Raw genomic sequence first — 24,266 nt, 5'->3', positions numbered from 1 at the left:
TGTCATGGTCCCTTGTGTTTAAATTAGTTTCTTTCCTCCTGTAGCTTGAAAGTAAGAAGGTGATGGTGGTGTAGTGGCAATATTGCTGGATTTAGCATCTCAGATTAATGATCTGGGGAAATGGATTCAAATCTCACCATTGCAGCTGGTGAGTTGAAAGAGTGAGCTAATAAACTATTGTCAAAAGAGTTGCTGGGTGTTAGGAAATCCACCATCCTTGCCTGGTTTGGCCTACTCCAGGTCCATAGTAATGTAGTTGACTCTGAAATGGCTGAGCAACAAGGAGGGATTGGCATTGAGGAGCAAAGAAACATTTTTTTTTCTGGCTTGGCAATTTGTGGACAAGAGGGCAAAGGCCACTTTGCAGCTGGCTCGGTGGGCAAGAGGCTCCAGAGGCCTGTTAGGCCCAAACTGAACTATGCATGCAGCCTGTTCATAGATACCGGGCTCGAAACCTTATCTTCCCTTCTTTTTCACAAACCGGTCCTGTCCAAGAATGTATTCTACCCCTTAATTAAACACGACAGCGTTTGAACTCACCAAGCGTCTTGACAGCATTGCTGGGTTCGCTGTGTAAGCTCGGGCCATGAGCATTGACAGCTCGGACTACAAACCGGTACTGTGTGTCCGCCTCCAACCCTTTGATCACCAGTGATTCCGAGTGGATTTTTTCCCCTATCTGTCTCCAGCTGTCATTGAGTTCAGACCTAGGGAGAAAATCAAGTCAGAAAATAAATCTCGCTACCACCCTCAGTAAGCACCCATGTCTCACAGAGCAAGGAGGAACTAGCAAACAGGCTGAAACTTGGTTAAAAACAGAAAATACGAAATCCCATTCAAATTAGTTTATGTGCAAATGGACTCACAGAGAGAGTGCTAGTGATTCTAACTGAACCAAGCCCTTCAAAGGGAAGTGCATAAACCAGAGGTTAGAAATGGAGGATGAATTGGACAAGACAATTGGAGATTATCAAATCCTCCTGGGGACACTGTGGCTGCAATACCATGGCTCCCTAGGCAGTCAAAGAGATACTGGGCATGGTAATCAGGCAGGCTAGATTAGAGCGCAATGAATATTATGGAATTTTAAATGGGTGAGTAGTGGGCACTTTAGGATTGAGTGTACTTCAGTTAGAGAGTGCCAAGGAGAGGTCGAAGATCAGGTGAGAATGGTAATAGGTGTCACGGGTCAGGTGAGAATGGTAATAGGGGTCACGGGTCAGGTGAGAATGGAAATAAGGATCAAGGGTCAAGTGAGAATGGTAATAGAGAGGTGAAGAGTTATGTGAGAATGGTGCTGGAGCGGTCAAGGGTCAAGTTGGACAGGAAGGAAGAGCTGGTTTTGTTCCTGACAGTGAAGAACTGGAGATAGTTTGTGTTGAGTTTTGGAAGTAGAGGAAATAGTTTAGGTTTGTCTTTTTCTATCGGAACGTTCTGGGCAGCTTTATTCAACAATGAGGATACAAATGCCTTTGCTCATTTCTAACTCCTAGTCTCAGATTCCCTGAATATCAAACAGATACCAAGCCATCACTGTGTGTGCCTCCTCCTGCTTCGCAGATTTATTCCTGTGCTTTGTATGTGACAAACCCTATTTTAGTGAAATAAGCTCACATCAAATACTTCTTAATATCACCAAGAATAATAGCGTCATGGCTGTGTTACTGGCAGAATAATCTGGGATTGCCTCCACGGCAACTGGGGTAATTTAAATTAAACAATGGGCTGAGTGCTGTAACCATTCTGTGAATTAAATAAATCTGGAATAAAAAGCTGGTATCAGTAATCATAAATAATACAAAAATAATATAAAAACTCAACTGGTCCTTCAGGGAAGGAAATCTGCCATCCTTACCTGGTCCGGCCTACATGTGACTCCAGACCCACAGCAACGTGGTTGACTCTAAACTGCCCTCTGAAACGGCCCTAGCAAGCCGCTCAGTTGTACCAAACCACAACACAAAACAAGAATAGGAATAAAATTGGACATGCCACTGGGAATTGGCCTAACAGCATTTGCACTACACGGTTCAAGAAGGCGGCTCACCACCATCTTCTCAAGGACAATCGGCCATTGGCAACAAATGCTGACCTTGCCATTGACGCTCACATGCCATGAACAAGTTTAAAAAAATAGTTGGTGTTACATCTTATGGTTTCCAGAAGTTTGAAATAATCACACTTTGAGGCTCAAAATTCTAGAGCTTCATTGAGCATATTTCTACAGCTCTCCCTGTGGCTGGTGAACTGGTAGACTGGTACATTGCTGCTCAGCACCTGACTGCAGTGCAGCAGTAAAATGTGTTCCCCTGGACAATCAGTTCCGAACTCTTTATGAATAATATAACGACATAATAGTCGGAGTTGTGATTTGGAACAGGGATGTCAAACCCAGTGCAATAAATTACGATGAATGGGAATCAAGGGAATGGCTCTGGGATCAGAGGGAGAAGGTCACTCAGAGAGGTTGTGTTATCATAGAGTCATTGAGTCATAGAGGTCTGCAGCACAGAGAAAGGCCCTTCGACCCATTGAGTCTGCGCCGCTCAAACAAGTACCTAACTATGCTAATCCCGTTTTCCAGTACTCGGCCCACAGCCTTGTATGCCATGGCATTGCAAGCGCACATCCAAATACTTCTTAAACGTTATGAGGGTTTCTGCCTCTACCACCCTTTCAGGCAGAGAGTTCCAGATTCCCACCACCCTCTGGGTGAAAAGATTCTTCCTCACATCCCCTCTAAACCTCCTGCCCCTTACCTTAAATCTATGCCCCCTGGATATTGATCCCTCCACCAAGGGGAAAAGTTCCTTCCTGTCTACCCTATCTATGCCCCTCATAATTTTATACACCTCAATCATGTCCCCTCTCAATCTCCTCTGCTCCAGGGAAAATAACCCCAGTCTATCCAATCTCTCCTCATAACTAAAACTCTCCAGCCCAGGCAACATCCTGGTAAATTTCCTCTGCTCACTCTCTAGTGCAATCACATTCTTCTTATAATGTGGATTCCAGAACTGCACGTAATACTCTAGCTGTGGCCTAACCAGCATTTTATACAGTTCCAGCATAACTTCCCTGCTCTTATATTCTATGCCTTGGCTAATAAAGGCAAGTATCCCATAAGCCTTCTTAACCACCTTACCTACCTGTCCCACTAACTTAAGGGACCGGTGGACATGCACACCAAGGTCATTCTGATCCTCGGTATTTCCCAGGGTCCTACCATTCATCGTGTATTCCCGTGCCTTGTTTGTCCTGCCCAAGTGCATCACCTCACACTTATCCAGATTAAATTCCATTTGCCACTGATAAGACCATCTGACCAGAACATCTATATCCTCCTGTAATCTAAAGTTATCCTCCTCACCATTTACCACCCCATCAATTTTTGTCTCATCCCCGAACTTACTGATCAACCCTCCTACATTCAAGTCTAAATCGTTTATATATACCACCAACAGCAAGGGACCCAACACCGATCCCTGTGGAACCCTACTGGACACAGGCATCCAGTCACAAAAACACCCCTTGACCATCACCCTCTGCTTCTTGCCACTCAGCCAATTCTGGGTTCAATTTGCCAAATTGCCTTGGAACCCATGGGCTCTTACCTTCCTACCTACCTACGTCTTCCAGCTCCACACACAAATTACTACTATGGTCCTTAATGGGTCCTACTCTTTCCCTAGTTATCCGTTTACTCTTAATGTACTTGTAAAATAACTTTGGGTTTTCCTTTATTTTACCTGCTAATATTTTCTCATACCTCCTTTTTACTCTCCTAATTTCCTTTTTAAGTACCCCTCTACACATTCTACACTCCTCCAGGGTTTCCGCTGTTTTGAGCCCTCGGTATCTGCCATAAGCCTCCCTTTTTCTCTTTATCCAACCCTGTATATCCATCAACATCCAGGGTTCCCTGGGTTTGTTGGTCCCACCCTTTATGTTTACTGGAATACATTGGCCCTGTACTCTCCCTATTTCCTTCTCGAATGAGTCCCACTGCTCTGACGCAGATTTACCTAAAAGGAGCTGCTCCCAGTCCACCTCTGGCCAAATCATATCTGATCTGATCGGCCTTCCCCTAATTTAGAACTCTGATTTCTGGCCCATCCTTGTCCTTTTCCATAAAAACCCTCGAATCTAACGGAGTTATGATCACTGCCTGCAAAATGCTCCCACCCCCACCCCTCCCCCGCCAATACCTCTACCACTTGCCCGGCTTCATTCCCTAAAGTTAAGTCCAGGAGGCCTACACCCTGCCTCTCTAAGCCTGAGCATGCTGCCCAGTATGAGGTAGCAAATTCACAGACCGGTTGATAGAGTAAATTACAATGGGTGGGTTCATGTTAAATCAGGTGCTGAAAGAGAAACGAATGGCGGAATCTTGTTGAGGCACCCAAGGGTCTCACCTGACAGCTGAAGAGCCAGTGAGTGACCACGCCGCTCCTTTTGGGGAAGGCCCGCCAAACCACAAGCCAGTCAGGCAGTGGCAAGGCCAGCGGAGGGCTCTTCCCTGGAATCAAGTCTCGACTACCGAGAGCTATCGACCGATCAGAGGCCGGCAGCTCTTGTGCTCAGCAGCGCCACTGGGGGGGGGTGGGGGGGGAGGCGGTGGCTGCTGATGGAAACTCCGGGGTCACGGAGCAAACCCAGGTCCCAGGTAGGCAGCACGGAGGTGGTGGGGAGGGGTTGTGGGGAGAGGGGCACAGGGAGGGCAGCAGCAAGGACAGGGTGGTGGCTCTCAGCGGGTCGCCCCCTTCCCCAGTGTCCAGTCCCACGTTCAGTCACTGAGTACCTTTGATCGAGGGACCCACCCCCCCCAACCCCTCGCCCCTCCCCATCCCCATTCACACCCCCACCCCCCTCCCCCACCCCCTCCTCACACCCCCTCTCCCCCTCTCCCCCATCCCCCCCTCCTCACACCCCCTCTCCCCCTCTCCCCATCCCCCCCTCCTCACACCCCATCTCCCCCTCTCCCCCATCCCCCCCTCCTCACACCCCCTCTCCCCCTCTCCCCCATCCCCCCCTCCTCACACCCCCTCTCCCCCTCTCCCCCATCCCCCCCTCCTCACACCCCCTCTCCCCCTCTCCCTCATCCCCCCCTCCTCACACCCCCTCTCCCCCTCTCCCCCATCCCCCCCTCCTCACACCCCCTCTCCCCCTCTCCCCCATCCCTCCCTCCTCACACCCCATCTCCCCCTCTCCCCCATCCCCCCTCCTCACACCCCATCTCCCCCTCTCCCCCATCCCCCCCTCCTCACACCCCCTCTCCCCCTCTCCCCCATCCCCCCCTCCTCACACCCCATCTCCCCCTCTCCCCCATCCCCCCCTCCTCACACCCCATCTCCCCCTCTCCCCCATCCCCCCCTCCTCACACCCCCTCTCCCCCTCTCCCCCATCCCCCCTCCTCACACCCCATCTCCCCCTCTCCCCCATCCCCCCCTCCTCACACCCCCTCTCCCCCTCTCCCCCATCCCCCCCTCCTCACACCCCCTCTCCCCCTCTCCCCCATCCCCCCCTCCTTCCCCCATCTCCCCCTCTCCCCTCCACCCCCTCCCCCTCCTCCCCTCCTCATCCCCTCCCCCTTTCCCCCTCCCCCTCCCCTCCCCCTGCACCTCCTCTCCCTCCCCCTCTCCCTCTCCCTCTCCCACTCCCCCTCCCCTCCCCCTCACCCCTCACCCCTCCCCCTCCCCCTGCACCTCCTCTCCCTCCCCCTCTCCCTCTCCCTCTCCCCCTCCCCCTCCCCTCCCCCTCCCCCTCCCCCTCACCCCTCACCCCTCCCCCTCCTCCCCCTTGAAGGTGACAAGCTGGTCACACGGTTCTGGCCATAGCTGCCTACAGCCGGGTTAATACCAGCGGCTGTGGGTGAGGCCCTTATGCGATCATTAATTACTTATTCAAGGGCCTCAGTTGGTGGTGGAGTGGGGAGGGGAGGGGAGGAAGGGTGCGGAGTGGAGGAGAGGGGAGGGGTGGGATGGAGTGGAGAGGGGAGGGTTGGGGTGGGGGTGGTGAGGAGGGGAGGAGTGGGGTAGGGGGTGGGGTGGGGTTGGTTGGGAAGGGGGGTGGGTTGGGGTGGCCATGGGCCTTCCCGCCCAGAACATAATCCAGGTGGAGATGAGAAGGTGGTGAGGCTCCAGTAACATTACCTGCCCTTCCTGCCTCCAAACTCAACCCCAGCAAGAGATTCCACCCAAAGCCGGGGAAGGGAAGGTTGGATTAAGAGGGAGAGAAACAGAAGAGACACAAAAGCTTTTAAAATATAATTTAACATTATTTTAAATGTAATCTCCCAACAATTAAAACTGAAGGAAAGATACTTGACACTGGTCATTTTTAGTGTTCATTGCCAGAGTGTTTGTAGTAATTCACAATTATCACATCATTAAACGAATCTAATCCAGGATTAAATAAATACACATGTACCTTTAATGCCTCAAAATAGGCTCTTTATGTCACTTCAGATGTTAATTTGCTGGGTTCCCTTTGTGTCTTTAGCAACTTCAGTGCATCTCAATGGTGAGACGGACAGCAGGAAGTTAATAATGGAAAACAAAAACAGAATTACCTGGAAAAACTCAGCAGGTCTGGCAGCATCGGCGGAGAAGAAAAGAGTTGACGTTTCGAGTCCTCATGACCCTTCGACAGAACTTGAGTTCGAGTCCAGGAAAGAGCTGAAATATAAGCTGGAGTTTGTGGCCATCTGAAGCGAGTTTTCAATTTCCCCGTTTATAATCACATACCCACCTCTCGCCTGATGTTGCTGTGCCACTTGCACATGAGTAAAGTGGAGGGGGCATGGGTCTAACTGTCTGTTAAAGAGAAAATTATGGACCAGGCAGGAGCACACACACACACACACACACACACACACACACACACACACACACACACACACACACACTCACACATACACACACACACAAAATCTCAGCCAAAAATCCAGGGATTAAAAGATTAAAAGAGTTTATCAGATTTATATTGTGTTTGTAAGGAAAAGCCTAAATAACAGGAGCATTGGATAATAGAACTGTCAGAAAAACAGTGGAGTGAGAGGCCTGGGGTGAATGGACGGAGAGGGCACAGTTTTTGTTAAATGAATTCTCGGGATGTGGGCATCAATGGCAAGTCTGCCCATTTAGTGTCCATGCCTAGTTACCCTGAGAAGATGGACATCAGTCTTAGGCTGCTTCGGACAGCAGCTAATATTCAACAGCATTTCACTTGCATTTCCCCCAACTTAGTCTACTGCATTCGTTGCTCTTCCTCCAGAAACATGATAGGGTCCCCCTTGTCCTCACTTATCACCCCACCAGCCTCTGCATTCAAAGGATCATCCTCCGCCATTTCCGCCAACTCCAGCATGATGCCACCACCAAACACATCTTCCCTTCACCCCCCCTATCGGCATTCCGTAGGGATCGCTCCCTCCGGGACACCCTGGTCCACTCCTCCATCACCCCCTACTCCTCAACCCCCTCCTATGTCACCACACCACGCCCACGCAAAAGATGCAACACCTGCCCCTTCACTTCCTCTCTCCTCACCATCCAAGGGCCCAAACACTCCTTTCAAGTGAAGCAGCATTTCACTTGCATTTCCCCCAACTTAGTCTACTGCATTCGTTGCTCCCAATGTGGTCTCCTCTACATTGGAGAGACCAAACGTAAACTGGGCGGCCGCTTTGCAGAACACCTGCGGTCTGTCCGCAAGAATGACCCAAACCTCCCTGTCGCTTGCCATTTTAACACTCCACCCTGCTCTCTTGCCCACATGTCTGTCCTTGGCTTGCTGCATTGTTCCAGTGAAGCCCAACGCAAACTGGAGGAACAGCACCTCATCTTCCGACTAGGCACTTTACAGCCTTCCGGACTGAATATTGAATTTAACAACTTTAGGTCATGAGCTCCCTCCCCCATCCCCACCCCCTTTCTGTTTCCCCCTTCCTTTTTTTTCCAATAAATTATAAAGATTTTCCTTTTCCCACCTATTTCCATTATTTAAAAAAAAAATTTAAAACCCCCACTAGAGCTATACCTTGAGTGCCCTACCATCCAATCTTAATTAGCACATTCGTTTAGATAATATCACCAACTTTAACTTTAACACCTATGTGTTCTTTGGACTATTGTCGTTGACATCTTTTGATGATCTGCTTCTATCACTGCTTGTTTATCCCTACAACCACATCCCCCCCCCATCCACCTCTCTGTCTCTCTATCTCTCCGCCCCCCACACACACACCTTAAACCAGCTTATATTTCAGCTCTTTCCTGGACTCGAACTCAAGTTCTGTCGAAGGGTCATGGGGACTCGAAACGTCAACTCTTTTCTTCTCCGCCGATGCTGCCAGACCTGCTGAGTTTTTCCAGGTAATTCTGTTTTTGTTTTGGATTTCCAGCATCCGCAGTTTTTTTGTTTTTATAATATTCAACCCTATCCAGGTGGGACCGGAGTCATGTACAGGCTCAGGCTGGGTAGGGACAAGCAGGCTGCCTTCCTCTAACGTTTCTAACGTTACAACAGTGACTCCACTTCTTTGGCTGGGAAGTGCTTTGCAGCCTCCTGAGCTTGTGAAAGTCACCATATCAATGCGAGTCCTTTCTTCAAGGACGTTTGTTAAATCTGACGGTTTCATGGTTACTCCAGGGTCTGGATATTGCTCCCAGACTTTAAAAAGAAAACTGAATTTTAATTCGCAGGTTGTCGTGGTGGGAGATTGACCATGGGTTTCCTGGGTTATTAGTTCAGGCCTCCAGGTTACTGTAAGTAACCATAACCAACACTCTAGGGCACCCTGATACTGAGGGGAGCGGGAGCATTTCAAACTCAGTAATGCAGGTCCTGGGGTCAGTGGGAGGGGGAATGAAATGATTTGTTGAACCATGGAGTATTCTGCTGAACACAACAGTGACTGTTACATATTTGAAAGGAAAGTGGCATCTTTATAGAAGCCATGAAGAAGTGGTGAGCCAACGGAGAGAGACTACAACAGTGGGTTAACTTGGAATTACTCTAGCAAAGAGCTAGCAGAGAACCAATGGGCTGAATAGCCTCCTTCTGTTCTGTTAGCCTGCACGCTTCGACCTTGGAAGGTGAGAGAGGTTCTCTCAGATCAATGGCAGCTGTGGAACTTATCGATTGAAGTGACTCCAAAGAGAGGGGGGGTGGTGAAGGGAGGGGAGATGGGGAGAGACAGGGAGATGGGGAGAAGTGAGTCAGAGAGAGGGGGGGACAGGGGAGAGGAGATGGAGGGAAAGGTGACAAAGGGAAGGGAGACTGAGAGGGGAGACGGAGTGGGGTACAGATGGAGGGGGGGGGATGAAGGAAGGGGAGACAGAGAGATTCAGAGAGATGTTGAGAGATGGGGAGATGGACAAAGACAGGGATCCAGAGAGAGACAGAGCGAAGAGAGCCTGAGAGACAGGGAATAGAGGTAGAAAAGGGGTTCCATATTTGGGGTGAGTGGGTTGGTGTGACAAAGCTCTTTGATTAACTGAATTGGGCTACTGTGTTGCTGACTGTTTTCCACTCTGAGCTGATTGCTGTTTTTTTTTATTATTTTAACATAAACACAAAGGATCACGCGCTGAAGTCTCTCTCGCTTCCTGTATGTCCAGCGGTTTAAAAGTCAGAACGCTGCATTCCAAGAACTGTCCAACAGTGAGAGACCAGCTGAAGGGCTGATCCTCTGGAGGGCTGAGTTGAACCACAGAAACAGGCAGCCTCTTTTAACCAGCACGGCCCCTCGATGTTTATGAGCAGACAGATTTAACAGCTGGGTGACATCAGCACAATGCTCCTCTTATACTTAACAACTGTTCACTAAAAACAGGTCAAGTAGTACGAGGGAAACCTGCAGCGGAAAAAATATCCCAGTGCCTCGTGGGGCCTGCTAACCACCATCCCCGAATTTCACAGTTTCCTAAAAAGGCCATTCAGCCCTTCAAACTGGCCCTGGCCCACCTCCTCTACACTCTATTGTTAAACTATTCCAAAGAATGAGGTTGGCTCCGAAACAGAGTTCAACATCTTTATGCCTTAGAATAGCTTTTTAACATTCCTTTTCCCTCTGAGTGTAAAGAGTCTGCAGCAGAAAGGAGGGAGCGAGACAGACAGGCAGGCAGCAATAGGAAGAGAAATGGTGGAAAAACACAGAGAATTACGGAGATGGAGTGAAATGGAGAGACAGGAAGAAAGAAAGAACGAAGAGGGGGTGATGGTGAGAGAGCAAGTGAGAGAAAAGTGGATTCCCTCCATTCTGTGTTCCAATCTATGGGCCCACTCTTTAATTCCATTAAAGAGCCCAGGGGCTCAACAGCTGGGATTATCCTAACTCCATTGCTCGTCATGTTTCTCATTAAAAATTGGACAGAGAACAATTAGAAGATGGACAAGTATAAATATCCATGTGTGCAAGTGGGTGAGTGTGCAGGAGGGGGAGGGGGAGGGAAGAGGTGAAGGGAAGCAGGAAAAGGCGAGTATTAACAACCAGCGCGTACCACTGACACCAATCTGTCAGCTTTGTTTAGTGTCCCAATGAGGTAAATTTAAGAAAATGACACACAGATGGCAGAAAGAATTAAACATTTAAGCAGCATGTCAATAGTCTGATAGACTCCCCCCACCTCCCCCCACCTCCCCCGCTCCTCCTTGTCTCCAGACTGCATTCTCTGGAGATGAGACTCAGAGACTCCTCTGCATGGGGCCCAACCTGTAGATCGAGTCAAAGTCCTCTCAATTCCCATCTCTCCGTCCTAACATGGATATTCATTCCAACAATTGTATGTTGAGGAAGAATGAGTCTGAAGCTAGTCTACACCTTAGGTTTATTTCCAAGACAACTCTGTAAAGTCACAGATTCTCCCAGTTCCTCCCAGACACTCAGAGTGAACTGGTTTATGGTTCCCTCATCCTTCCCCAACTAGGGAAAGCTGTGCTAAATTACCAACTTAAAGCATGTTCTCTACTGCTGCACAACATTAACAATGGATTCCTCCTCTGAATCTTCATCCCTTGTAAGATCATTCTTCAGATAGATTCTACAGCTACATCACTCCATCTCATAGGAACATAGTAACATAGGACTTAGGAACAGGAGTAGGCCATTCAGCCCATCGAGCCTGCTCTGCCATTCAGTATGATCCTGGCTGATCAAATACTTCAATGCCTTTTACCCGCACTATCCTCATAACCCTTTATGTTATTGTTAATCAATCTCTATCAATCTCTACCTCAAACACACTCAATGACTGAGATTCCATGGCCCTCTGGGATAGAGAATTCCAAAGATTAACAACCCTCTGAGTAAAGGAATTTCTCCTCATCTCAGCCCTAAGTGGCTTCTCCCCAACCAGGGGAAACATCTTACCTATGTTTACCCTGTCTATCCCTTTAAGTATTTTGAAGGTTCCAATGAGACCACCTCTCATTCTTCAAAACTCTAGAGAATACAGACCCAGTTTCCCCAATCTCCCTTCATAGGACAATCCCGCTCTCCTGGGAATAAGTCTGGTGAACCTTCCTTGCCCTCCCTCTATGGCAATAATATCCTTTCTGAGGTAAGGGGACAAAAATGGCACAAAGTGCTCCAGGTGCAATCTAACCAAGCTTCTACACAATTGAAGCCAGATTTCACTACTCTTGTACTCGAAATCCTCTTATGATAAAGGCTAACATTCCATGAGCCTTCCTAATTGCCGGCTGCACCTGCATGTTAGCTTTCAGTGACTTATGGACAAGGACTCCCAGGTCCCTTTGTACATCTACACTTTCTAATCTCTTACTATTTAGGAAATACTCTGCACATCTGTTCCTCTTACCGAAGTGGATAACCTCACATTTTCCCACATTATATTCCATCTGCCATGTTCTTGCCCACTCACTAAGTCTGTCCAAATCCTCCTGTAGCTGCTTTACATCTTCCTCACAACATACATTCCTGCCTAGCTTTGTATCATCTGTGAACTTGGAAATATTGCATTTGGTCCCCACATCCAAATCATTGATATATATTGTGAACAGTTGGGGCCCAAGTACTGACCTTTGTGGTACCTCACTAGTCACAGTCTGTCAACATGAGAATGACCCATATATTCCTACTCTCTGTTAACTACCTGTTAACCAATCCTTAATCCATGCCAGTATAATGCCTCCTATCCCATGTGCTTTTATTTTGCTGATCAACTTCCTATGGGCGACTTTATAAAAATCCTTCTGAAAATCCAAGTATACTACGTCCATCGACTCTTCTTTATCAATTTTGTTAGTAACATCCTCAAAAAACTCCAACAAGCTCATCAAACATGAATTCCCATTTGTAAATCCATGCTGACCTTGTCCAATCAGATCATGATTATCAAAGTATCCATTTATTCACATCCTTTATAATAGATTTTTAACAATAGATGATCCTGGCCTTAACTCCACTTTCCTGTCTGCTCCCTTTATCCTTTGATTCCTTTGTAGATCAAAAATCTGTCTAACTCACTCTTGAATATATTCAATGACCCAGTCTCCATTGCTCTCTGGGGAACAGAAATCCATGGACTAACAACCCTTTGGGAGGAAAAAATTCCCTTTATCTCCTTCTTAAAAGGACGTCCCCTTGTTTTTAAACAGTGTCCGCCTGTTCTAGCCTCCCCAACAAGTGGAAACATCCTCTCAGCATCCACCCTGTCAATTCCCCTCAGGATCTTGTATGTTTCAATAAGATCATCTCTCATTCTTCTAAACTCCGATGGACACAGGCCCAGCCTGTCCCACCTTTCCTCATAGGATACCCCCTTCATCCCAGGAATGAATTGAGTGAACCTCAAAATCAGAATTTGACCTTCCCTCCTTCCATTGGCTAGATCTGGGAGATGGGGGCCTACAGTCAAACAAACTTGCCTCCCCCACAACTGGAGAATGGTGCGTAGCATCAGAAGGCTGGTCTAACACAGTGGGCCTTGGCAGCCGTTGGTAGGCAGTCAGATGTAAACACAACAGCCTGCGTAGAAGGTTTACTGATGTGAATCAGGATAGTAAATGGTGGGGGAAAGTCAGACATTGCTGACCCCTCTCATGGTGGGGAGTCCCAGAGTCACAATGGACTGTCCCTAGGGTAGCCAAAGAAACAGACTATCCGGAATATCCTGGATTCATCAAGTGGACAGTCCAGTGGGAAGTGCAGTAGCAAAAAAAATCCATCGGACATCAGCTCCCTGCTGAAATGGTGATAGCTAGAGGGCTTTCTGGCCCACAGGGGATTGTGGGTACTGTAGCTGCCATTATTGATTGATTGGGGTGCTGGGCGAGAGGTGTGCACAACGCGAGGTCATATTCTCAGCTTAAGATTCCGAGTTGCTGACCCTAATTCTGCTAGTCAGAGGAGACCAGGTTCAGGTAAGGTCAGCGATGTCCACAGGGAGGATTAGCCCAGAGAGACGTAGTGTTCACTGTCTTTAGGTGACACAAGGAGACTGGGGAAGGTATTTGGAGGATTTCCCATCAGTAGGGGAGCATGGAAGGGAGGGCACTAGGGTGGGGAGAGGGGACAAAATGTTCTGATGAATGTAAGGAAGAGAAGGAGGAGGCGGGGCTGGGAAAGGAAAGCAAGTGGACTGGAAGATGTTGCAGGATTTGTTACATAGCATTTCCCATGTGCAAGTAATCAAGGAGAAGCCTCTCCCTGGGGAAGGGAATCAGAGATCTTCCTTCCGGAAACTCCACTCCTCTCCACATGCAGTCGCAGAGGGGAGGGGAAAATAAATCCCAGGCCAGATCCAACCTACTCCCTACCCCCACCATCAAACCTTCCATTAACCCCTTCGCTGCTGCCCAATGCTTCGGTGTCAGGGAGATCTTCCTAAACTGATAATAAAACTGCACTCATCCCCCCCTCTCTCCCCCTCCCTCTTCCTCGTCCCTGCCATTGTCTTCCGCTCCACACACCCTTCCCCCCGGGTAACAGTTTCAAGTCCTGAGTCAGTGTGACACTGTCTAATTCCACAGTGAGGGAATGTCACCACCACCAGTGCCTCCCTCCCTGTCCCTGCTCTGAGTTCATTCAACCAAATCAATAGATCCCATCCCCACACAATCCAGACTCCAGTGTGGATCTAACTAACCTGCCCAATAATAATATTCCCCAACACCAACCCCCCCAACTCCGGCTAACTCCTCCTGACTCACACAGAGGAGCCTTCATGTCCTACACCAGCTGTGAATGGCCTCGCAACAGGGACCAGCTTCAACCTTGCCCAATATTCCAGGGTTCCCACGGGCAAGGGGAAGCCTGGATAGATTCCTCCTCCCACCCTCTCCCTCAATTTTCCCTAGCTTGGGATGACCCAGGAACCTGCTGCATCCCCCTTCCCCAGCCTGGTGACTGTTTTTGGGTGACACCTTTGAATCAGGAGGCGGGGCCTAACCCAGATCCCACAGGCCCATGGGATTATGTGCACATGAGGTCCAGGCCTCAGGCAAATGTGTGTGTGTGTGTGTGTGTGTGTGTGTGTGTGTGTGTGTGTGTGAGTGCGTGTCTGTGTATGTGTGTCTGTATGTGTGTCTGTGTGTGTGTGTGCCTGTGTATGTGTCTGTGTACGTGTGTGTGTATGTGTGTCTGTGTGCATGTGTGTGTGAGTGTGTGTGAGTGCGTGTCTGTGTACATGTGTCTGTGTGTGGACGTGTGTCTGTATGTGTGTTTGTGTGTCTGTGTGTGTGTGTGTGTGTGTGTGTGAGTGCGTGTCTGTGTACGTGTGTCTGTGTGTGTGTACATGTGTCTGTATGTGTGTTTGTGTGTCTGTGTGTGTGTGTGTGAGTGCGTGTCTGTGTACGTGTATCTGTATGTGTGTCTGTGTGCATGTGTGTGTGTGTGAGTGCGTGTCTGTGTACGTGTGTCTGTGTGTGTGTACGTGTCTGTATGTGTGTTTGTGTGTCTGTGTGTGTGCCTGTGTACATGTGTCTGTATTTGTGTATGTGTGTGAATGTGTCTGTGTGTGTATGTGTCTGCATGTGTCTGTGCGTGTGTGTCTGTGGGTGCACCAGTGGGTGTTCATGTGCGTGTGTGTGCATGTGTCTGTGTGTGTGTTTGTGTGTCTGTGTGTGTGTTTGGCTGTTATAAGGGACCCAGTCAGTAACCATGGGTTACCGGGAGTCTGGGGCCTAAATTTTTGGAGACGAATCCTGCGACAGTTTAACCCTGGGTATAAAACTAGATCAGGGTCTAACATTCCTGGCAGGCAATTCTGGGGTATCCTAGCATATCACAGCGATTTTTCTTTTTTGAAAAAAGGCACTTGCTTTGTGTTGTGAGGAGTTTTATTTATTCTTTCTTGTAGCGGACAGGAAGTGGTGAAGGAGGCCGGGGGGCTGGGTGGTGGGGGGGAGGTGAAAGAGGAGCCCATATAAACAGCAACTGGTGTCTGGCTGCTCGCTACTGTCTGACTGGAGGGCAGTGTCACTGTGTCGGGCTATCAGACCCTGGTCATACAGCTACCCCAACCAGGAACCCACAATGGCCTCTTTCAGTCAATCTTCCCCTAATCAGGGCAGATATTAAAGGGCTTGAATTGAAGTCAGTCAGTTCCTGAATAAACCATCTCCTGTGCACATGCAGGCCCATTAAAGTCACCAATTGATAACTCTGAGAGTCAGATAATGAGCCTTAACTGAAACATTCAGGAAATGAAGGTTTCATTGTTCACTAGACACTCCAGAATGAAAGGCACAATCTTAAAATTAGAACAAGGCCACTTAGGAAGTTAAGAAGCATCTCTTCACACAAAGGATAGTGGAAATCTGGAACTCCCTCTCTCAATTGATGCTGGGGGTCAGTTGAAAATGTCAAAACTGAGATTGACAGGAATTTGTTGGGTGATGGGTTAAAGGGTTACAGAACCAAGGCAAGTGGATGAGGTTAAGATGTAATCTCATTGAATGGCGGAACAGGCTCGAGGGGCTGAGTGGCCTCCTTCCTGATCCTGTGCCTCCTCAGTTCAAACAACTGCCCAGCTGGACATCACTGTCTTCCTCAGGCACTCTACAACTCAGGGTCCCAGCACTCACCGGGTATACGCCACTGTGTAATACTGCAGCGGCGAACTCCCTACCCTTGGCCCTGGTTTCCATGACAACGCCACCTCCGAGTCGGACACGGCTGCAGCCTCGGGTCTAGACGGGGCATCTGGCGGTGAGCACTGGTCTGCGGAAGTAAGAACGGGCAGACAATTCGTCAGCAAGCTGGGACAGCTGAGGCTAGCTAACTCAGCCAATTGCACAGGTTTAACTGACAAAACCTCTTCAACTGTAGAGTCTAGACTGACCGGCCTTTCATATTTATCCCTCCGCATCCATCATCTACAGCGGTGACAGCACAAGTCTCTGGAGAATGGAGATGGTTGGGTCATTTGCCACGCCTGGAGATCACCTGGGTGTAAATGACTGGCACTGAGTTTACATCATTAGCCCTGTGTAACTAGCCTCCACTCCATGTTGTAGTCATGTCCAGTTAGTAGCAATTCCCACACCAGGGCTTGAGCACAAAAATCAAGGTTGACACACCACTGCAGTACTGCTGGAGTGCTGCACTGCCAGAAATGAGACGTTAAACCGAGGCCCCATCTGGCCTCTCAGGTGGAGGTCAAAAGTTGCCATGGTGAGTATTTTGAAGAAAGGAGATACTCGTGGTGCCGAGGGTACTGTCCCTGCCTCTGAGCCAGAAGTCCTGGGTTCATGTCCCCCCCCCACCACCCCCCCCAGGGTCTGATGGGCCCCGAAGGGTGTGTTTGTGGCCTGGCCAGGCAGGTTGATTGTTACCCTGTCCATCCTTCAGACCTGAGCTGCCGGGTAACCACAGTACAGCAGCCTCCCCGTGTTAAAAGACCCACAGGCTCCATTCCAACATCCTCCTCACTCTGAGGGACGGAGAAAGAGGAATTCTGAAGAAGAGCAGTGGCCAATATTTCGACTTAAACAGCTTCACCAAAAGCAGGTTATCTGATTATTAACACGTTGCTGTGTGTGGGGAATTACTGAGCACAGATTGCTCACCACATTTCTAACAATTACAACAGTGACTACGCTTCCAACAGCACTTCATTGCCTGTAAAGCATTTCGGGACATCCTGCGGTTGCACAAGGTGCTACATAAATGCAAGTCTTTCTTTCCTTTGGATTAATCCTGCTTTTATCGGGAGATGTTGCTGTAGTGTTGCTAATGAGTTTCTGTTTGCTGGAGTTGGTGAAGACTCAATTGGCTTTCTCTAGTTTCTCTCCTATCTCCCCTCATGCCCTCCTGGGGCTCACCTTGCCCTGGAGGCCCACCTCCTGTTCCCTCACCCCCTGTGCCCACTAAACTGCTGATTGACCAACGTTCCCCCCGCCGGCCCCCATGTTTCCCGCTATAATTAGCACCTTCTCTCATCAGGTCTCTCCCCTCCTTTAAATCTGCTGTCATCCGGCGGGATTGTCCACACCCGCCCACCACCGGGATCTTCCGGTCCCACCACACCTCAATGGGCTCCTGGCTGGGGGGGGTCCCACCCACAACGGGGGCCGGAAAATCCCCGGCCATCACCTCTTTCATCAAAAAAAAAGATCCCCAGCCCTTGACCCCCTCCTTCCTTGCAATTACCAACCTCCCCTTCCTCTCCAAAGTCCTTGAACATGTCCCGATCTGTGACCATCTTTCCTGTATTCCATGTTTGAGTCCCTCCAATCAGGCTTCTGCCCTGCCAAAGTCCTGAAACATCTCTTGTTAGAGCTGCAAATGACATCCTGTGTGACTGTGACCTGAGGTAAACTTTCCCTCCTCGACCTGTCTGCAGCCTTTGACCTGGGTGACCACACCATCCTCCTCCAATCCCTCTTCACTGTCGTCCAGCTGGGTGGGACTGCTCTCACCCGGCCCCATCCTTATCTATCCAATCATAACCAGAGAATCACTTGTAATGGCTTCTCTTCCTGTTTCTGAACCATTACCTCTGGTATACCCCCAGGATCTACCCTCAGCCCCTCCTATTTCTCATCCACACGCTGCCCCTCGGTGACATCATCCGAAAGCACAGGGTTAATTTTCACACGTACACTGACAACACCCAGCTCTCCCCCACCACCGCCTCTCTCAACGCCTCCACTGTTGGTAAATGATCAGACTGCTTATCCGACACCCAGTACTGGATGAGCAGAACTTTCCTCCAGTTAAATATTGGGAAGACTGAAGTCATTGTTTTCAGTCCCCACTCCAAACTGCGTCCCCTAGATACCGACTCCACCCCTCTCCCTGACAACAGACTGAGACTGAGCTAGACTGTTTACTGCTTTGATGCTACACTCGATCTCGAGATGAGCTTCCAACCTCATATCCACCCCATCACTAAAACCGGCTAATGCCATTTCCATAACATTGCCCAACTTTGCCCCATCTCAGCTCGTCTGCTGCTGAAACCCTCATACAGGCCTTTGTTCCCTCTAGACCCGACTATTCCAAATGCTCTCCTGACTGCTCTCCCTCATTCCAGCTCACAGCAGCAGGGGTGCTGGGAGACTGAACTCCGAATACTCAGCCGGGTACACTGAAGGGCAGGTGACCGGCAAATTTGGGGGCATGTTCCAATGGTGTTGGTAAAGGTAAAGGAAGACTGGAATTTCTGTAGTGCTTTTCACAACCAGGACTTCCCAAAATACTCACTTTTCCAGAGCCATTTCATCCTAATTCAGGGTCACAGGGGAGTCAGAGTGTATCCCGACAGGCAATGGGTGCTGGGCAGGGTTCACCCAGGACAGGACACCAGTCTGTCACAGGGCGCACACTCTCACATACCCACCGGGGGACAATTCACCATAACCAATCCACCTAACCTGCACGTCTTTTGAACCATGGGCGCACCCAACGGAAACCCACCGAGCACGTGCTGACCCCACACAGGCAGACACCTGAGGTCAGGGTCCAACCCGGGTCCCTGGAGCTGTGGGGCAGCAGCGCCAACCCTACCGAGTCCCATCCCAAAACAGCCGATTCAATTTTTTTGAACTGCTGGTCCCGAGGCTCAAAAAAGGCTACTGAGGCTCAAAAGAGGCCGGGAAATCCCAGCCGGGCCATCGGATGGTGAGCTCGGACATTCAGCAGGAGGGAGAGAGAGGAAATAGAATGGCAAACCATAAACCTAAGATACATCGAAGGAGGAGCTTGCATCGGGTAAGAGAAAGAGAGCTGGGAGGCTGGTGAGGAGCAAAACACTTGCAAAGTCCCAGCTGGGCTGGTTACATTACGTTAAGGTAAAGGCGAGCAATAGAAGTTGTTCTTGCTGTTTGGCTAGTGGACATCACTGGCAAGGCCAGCATTTGTTGCCCATCCCTAATTGCCCTTGAGCTGAATGACTTGCTCGGCCATTTCAGAGTCAGCCACGTTGCTGTGGGTCTGGAGTCACCCATAGGCCAGGTCAGCAGATTGCTTTCCCTTAAGGGCAGTCGTAAACCAAATGGGTTTTTATGACAATTGATGATAGTTTCATGGTCACCATCACTGAGATTTGTTTCTCAATTCCAGATTTAGTAACTGAATTTAAATTCCACCAGCTGCCATTGTGGGATTTGAACCCCTGTTACCAGGGTGTTAACCCAGACCGCTGGATCCCTAGTCCAGTGACTTCACCAATGCACCACCATCAACCAACACTGTAAATTCTAGCTTTGGGTTCTTACCTAGAGAGACAGTTGTCACATCCTTTGTGGGGCTCGGCCTCCCATCCCCTGTCCTGCTACGCGCTTTCACTGTCACACGGTACCTAGTCCCCGGATTCAGGCTCCCAACAACCATCCCCTAGAGAGAGAAATGCAACAAGTTCAGCACAGCACTCAGCCATCACCCGCTGAAGTACACACAGGTATCACCCACAGAAATACACTCGGGTATCACACACTGAAATATATGTGGTATCACACATGGAAATACACCTAGATATCACACACTGAAATACACCCAGATATCACACTGAAATACACCCAGATATCACACTGAAATACACCCAGATATCACACACGGAAATACACATGGGTATCACCCACAGAAATACACTCGGGTATCACCCACAGAAATACACGCGGGTATCATCACTGGAATACATGCGGGTATCACCCACAGAAATACACCCGGATATCACAAACTGAAGTACACATGGGTATCACCCACAGAAATACACTTGGGTATCATCCATGGAAATACACTCAGGTATCACCCACAGAAATACACCCGGGCATCACACAACTGGTATCAATCATTAAAATACACGTGGATATTCACAAACTGAGATACACCCGGTATTCAATACTGAAACACACCCGGGTTTCAGACACTGAAATAAACCCGGGTATCACACACTGAGATGCAACCAGTTTTCACATACTGAAATACACCCGGGTTTCAGACATGGAAATACACCGGGGTATCACACACCGAGATACAACCAGTTTTCACACACTGAGATATAGCCGGGTTTCACCCACTGAAATATAAACGGGTTTCACACACTGAAATACGCCCGGTATCACTCACTGAAATACACGTGGGTATCAGACACTGAGATACACTCAGATATCACACACTGAAATACATCCGGATATCACCTCTGAAATACACCTGGGTGTTACACATGGAAATACATCTGGGTAACACACACTGAAATACACCTGGCATCATCCACTGAAATGTACCCGGATATCACACACGGAAATACACACGGGTGTCACACACAGAAATGTACTCAGATATCGCACACTGAAATACACACAGGTATCACCCACAGAAATACACTCAGATATCACTCAATGAAATACACCCAGAAATCACCCACTGAAATATACCCAGGTATCATACATTGAAATACACCTGGATATCACACACTGAAACACACACGGGTATCACACAATGAAATACACCCAGTATCACTCATTGAAATACACCTGGGTATTACACACTGATATACACGCGGGCATCACACACTGAAATAAATCCTGATATCACCTACTGAAATACATTCAGATATCACTCAATGTAATACACCTGGGAATTACCTACTGAAATACCCAGGTATCACACATTGAAATACACCCGGATATCACACACTGAAATACACGAGATCACCCACAGAAATATACTCGGATATCACCCACAGAAATACACTTGGGTATCACCCACGGAAATACACTCAGGTATCACACACTGAGATACACCCGGTATCACTCACTGAAATACAAATGGGTATCAGACACTGAGATCCACCCGGGTATCACACACTGAAGTATACTCAGATACCACACACTGAAATACACCTGGATATCACCTCTGAAATACACCTGGGTGTTACACATGGAAATACATCTGGGTAACATACACTGAAATACACCTGGTATCACTCACTGAAATATACCCGAGCATCACCCACCGAAATGTACCAGATATCACACACTGAAATACACACGGGTTTCACACACTGAAATATACCCAGTATCACTCGTTGAAATACACCAGGGTATTACACACTGATATACACACGGGCATCAGACGCTGAAATACATCTGGATATCATACGCTGAAATACACCCGGGTATCACCCACTGAAATATACCCAGGCATCACACACTGAAATACACATGGGTATCACACACTGAAATACACCCAGTATCACTCATTGAAATACACCCAGATATTACTCAGTGAAATACACCTGGGTATCACACATAGAAAACACCTGGGTATCATCCACTGAAATACACCCGGGTATCACCCACTAAAATACACCCGGGATCACCCACTGAAATGCACCCAATTATTACCCACTGAAGTACATCCAGATATCACACACTGAAATGCACCCGGGTATCACCCACTTAAATACACCCGGGTATCACCCACTGAAATACACCCAGATATCACACACTGAAATACACCCACCTATCACACACGGAAATACACCCGGATGTCACACACTGAAATACACCCGCATATCACACACTGAGATACACCCGGGTATCGCACACTGAAAACTACCCGCATATCACACACTGAAATACACCTGGATATCACACACTGAAATACACCTGGATATCACACACTGAAATACACCCGGGTATCACACACTGAAATACACCCGGGTATCACACACTGAAATATACCCGGGTATCACACACTGAAATACACCAGTGTATCACACACTGAAATACACCCGGGTATCACACACTGAAATACACCTGTGTATCACACACTGAAATACACCTGGGTATCACACACTGAAATACACCCGGGTATCACACACTGAAATACACCCGTGTATCACACACTGAAATACATCTGGGTATCACCCACTGAAATACACCCAGATATCACACTGAGATACACCCGGGTATCACCCATGGACATACATTTGGATATCACACACTGAAATACACCTAGGTATCACACACAATCGCAGATTATCTGGTTATTATTGGAGTGTTCCAAATTCTAAAGTGACAAAATTGAGTGTATTTATGAGCCAACGCACATTGCTCACCATGATGTAAGGTCCAAATCCCAGGGATACAACAACAACACCCTGCTTCAAAATAGCACCTTTCATACAGCAAATTGTCCAGGGCCTTTTACAGGAATATAATCATACAAAGTTAGTCACAGATCAACAAAATGTGGCTGGGGTGGTTAAGAGCTTTGAAAAATTTGGGTTTTAAGGAGCATCTTAGGGTAGGAGAGAGAGGCATAGTGTTAGTTGTAGGGAGTGAATTCCAGAGTTTGGGACCCAGGCAACTGTAGGCACGGCCACTAATTGTGGAGCAATTAAAATTGGGGATTCAGAGAAGCGGAATGAGAGGAGCACTGATATCGCAGAGGATTATGAGGCTAGAGTTAGGGATGGGGGAGACCATTGAAGGACGAGATTTTTTTTCACTCAAGGCATAACTGGACTGGACGTCAATGTCGGTCAGGGAGCAGAAGGGCGATCGGTGAGAGTTCAGACACTGGCAGCAAAGTTTTGGATGAGATGCGGTTTACAGAGAATGGAAACTGGCATTTCAGGCAGGAGAGCAGTGGACTGTCAAATCCAGGAGGGATAAATGAACATTCCTATGAGAGCTAAAATTCAATCGACAGGGTCAAAGATACTACTTAAATTTCCAAAATACTTACATAGATTTGTGGACTTCTCATTCGATCCTGCAAAACACACATAAAAATGATCATTTTTAGCCAATATCCAACATCTCAGCTTCCTACAGAACTAGCCCAGTGGAGGTCCAGCTGTGGATTGCCATAGCTTCAAGTGAAGGTCTGACCCTGTGGAGTCACTTCTTTCCCCTTCATCCTGTCATTATGTCCAATTCATTGACCCACAGCACAAAACTCCGCCTAACTGAGGCAACACTGATAGTTGTGTCATGTCATACTGGGGCCAGTAAGGAGCACTGCTCCCAGATCTGGGCTGATGCACATTTGGAGGGAAGGGTGCAGGGAGCTCTTAGGGGGAATGGTTTGGGAGTTGGAATGAAAAGGGGTGGAAGTTACGCTCCAGTAGTAGAAATCTCTTATCAGATCCCATCTGGAGTAACTGCGCTCTGAAAGGATACATTACAATGTGGTTGACTCTTAGCTGCCCTCTGAACTAAGGCAATTAGGGATGGGCAATAAATGCTGGCCTAGCTAGTGACACCCACATCCCATGAATGAATCAAAAAATAATAACCTTTGGAGGGGTTGGAGTGGAGATTTCCCAGAATGGTGAAGGTGATAAATGTTGAGGAAAGGTTCCAAAGGTTAGGCTTGTTATTCGCTCAAACATAGAAGATTAAGGGGGTGATTGGACTGACAAATTTATGGTGATTGAAGGAATTGATAGGGTTAGATGGAGTGAAGAGATGTTATAACCAGCATAAACCCAGGGTTTAAAGAGGGAACTAGGCTGTTAGGGCAAGTGTAATGAAACACCATAGGCTACCTCTGGACAGGGAAACAGGCAAGTGGACCAGTAAATTCGGGTGTACCTGCTGCCAGTCCACCCAGCCCCACTATGATTTTATGAGCGGTGAGGGAGATGTTGGGTAGGTCTCCCAGCCATGACCTAGTTGAGGCACCTAAGTGGGTAAGTGATGCCCAATTAAGGGCCTCATCCACCACTGCCCCGATATAACGGGTGGCAGGAGAGACCTGTGCCCAATGTGTAGTCTGGCAGGCTGGATGCAGTGGGCTGCTGGTCAGTGAAAGGGGTGGGTGCCTCATTTACAGCCCCACA

The 24,266-nt window shown here is 48.4% G+C and overlaps 1 protein-coding gene across 1 annotated transcript in view; it reads right to left on the bottom strand.

Annotated features, from left to right (window-relative positions):
* LOC121276897 (pikachurin) overlaps positions 1–24,266 on the bottom strand; it is a 230,528-nt gene that overhangs the window by 162,455 nt on the left and 43,807 nt on the right. The window contains exons 4-7 of the mRNA XM_041185517.1: positions 23,168–23,194; positions 19,690–19,807; positions 16,054–16,189; positions 541–707 (exon numbers count right to left, since the gene is read on the bottom strand). Coding sequence (XP_041041451.1) covers positions 541–707; positions 16,054–16,189; positions 19,690–19,807; positions 23,168–23,194 — 448 coding nt within the window. The remainder of the gene's footprint in view (positions 1–540; positions 708–16,053; positions 16,190–19,689; positions 19,808–23,167; positions 23,195–24,266) is intronic.

The sequence above is a fragment of the Carcharodon carcharias genome, chromosome 4 (genome assembly GCF_017639515.1).
Source record: "Carcharodon carcharias isolate sCarCar2 chromosome 4, sCarCar2.pri, whole genome shotgun sequence".
Classification (NCBI taxonomy): Eukaryota; Metazoa; Chordata; class Chondrichthyes; order Lamniformes; family Lamnidae; genus Carcharodon; species Carcharodon carcharias.
Note: the sequence above shows the minus strand (reverse complement) of the source record. Positions and strands in the feature narration are given on the sequence as shown.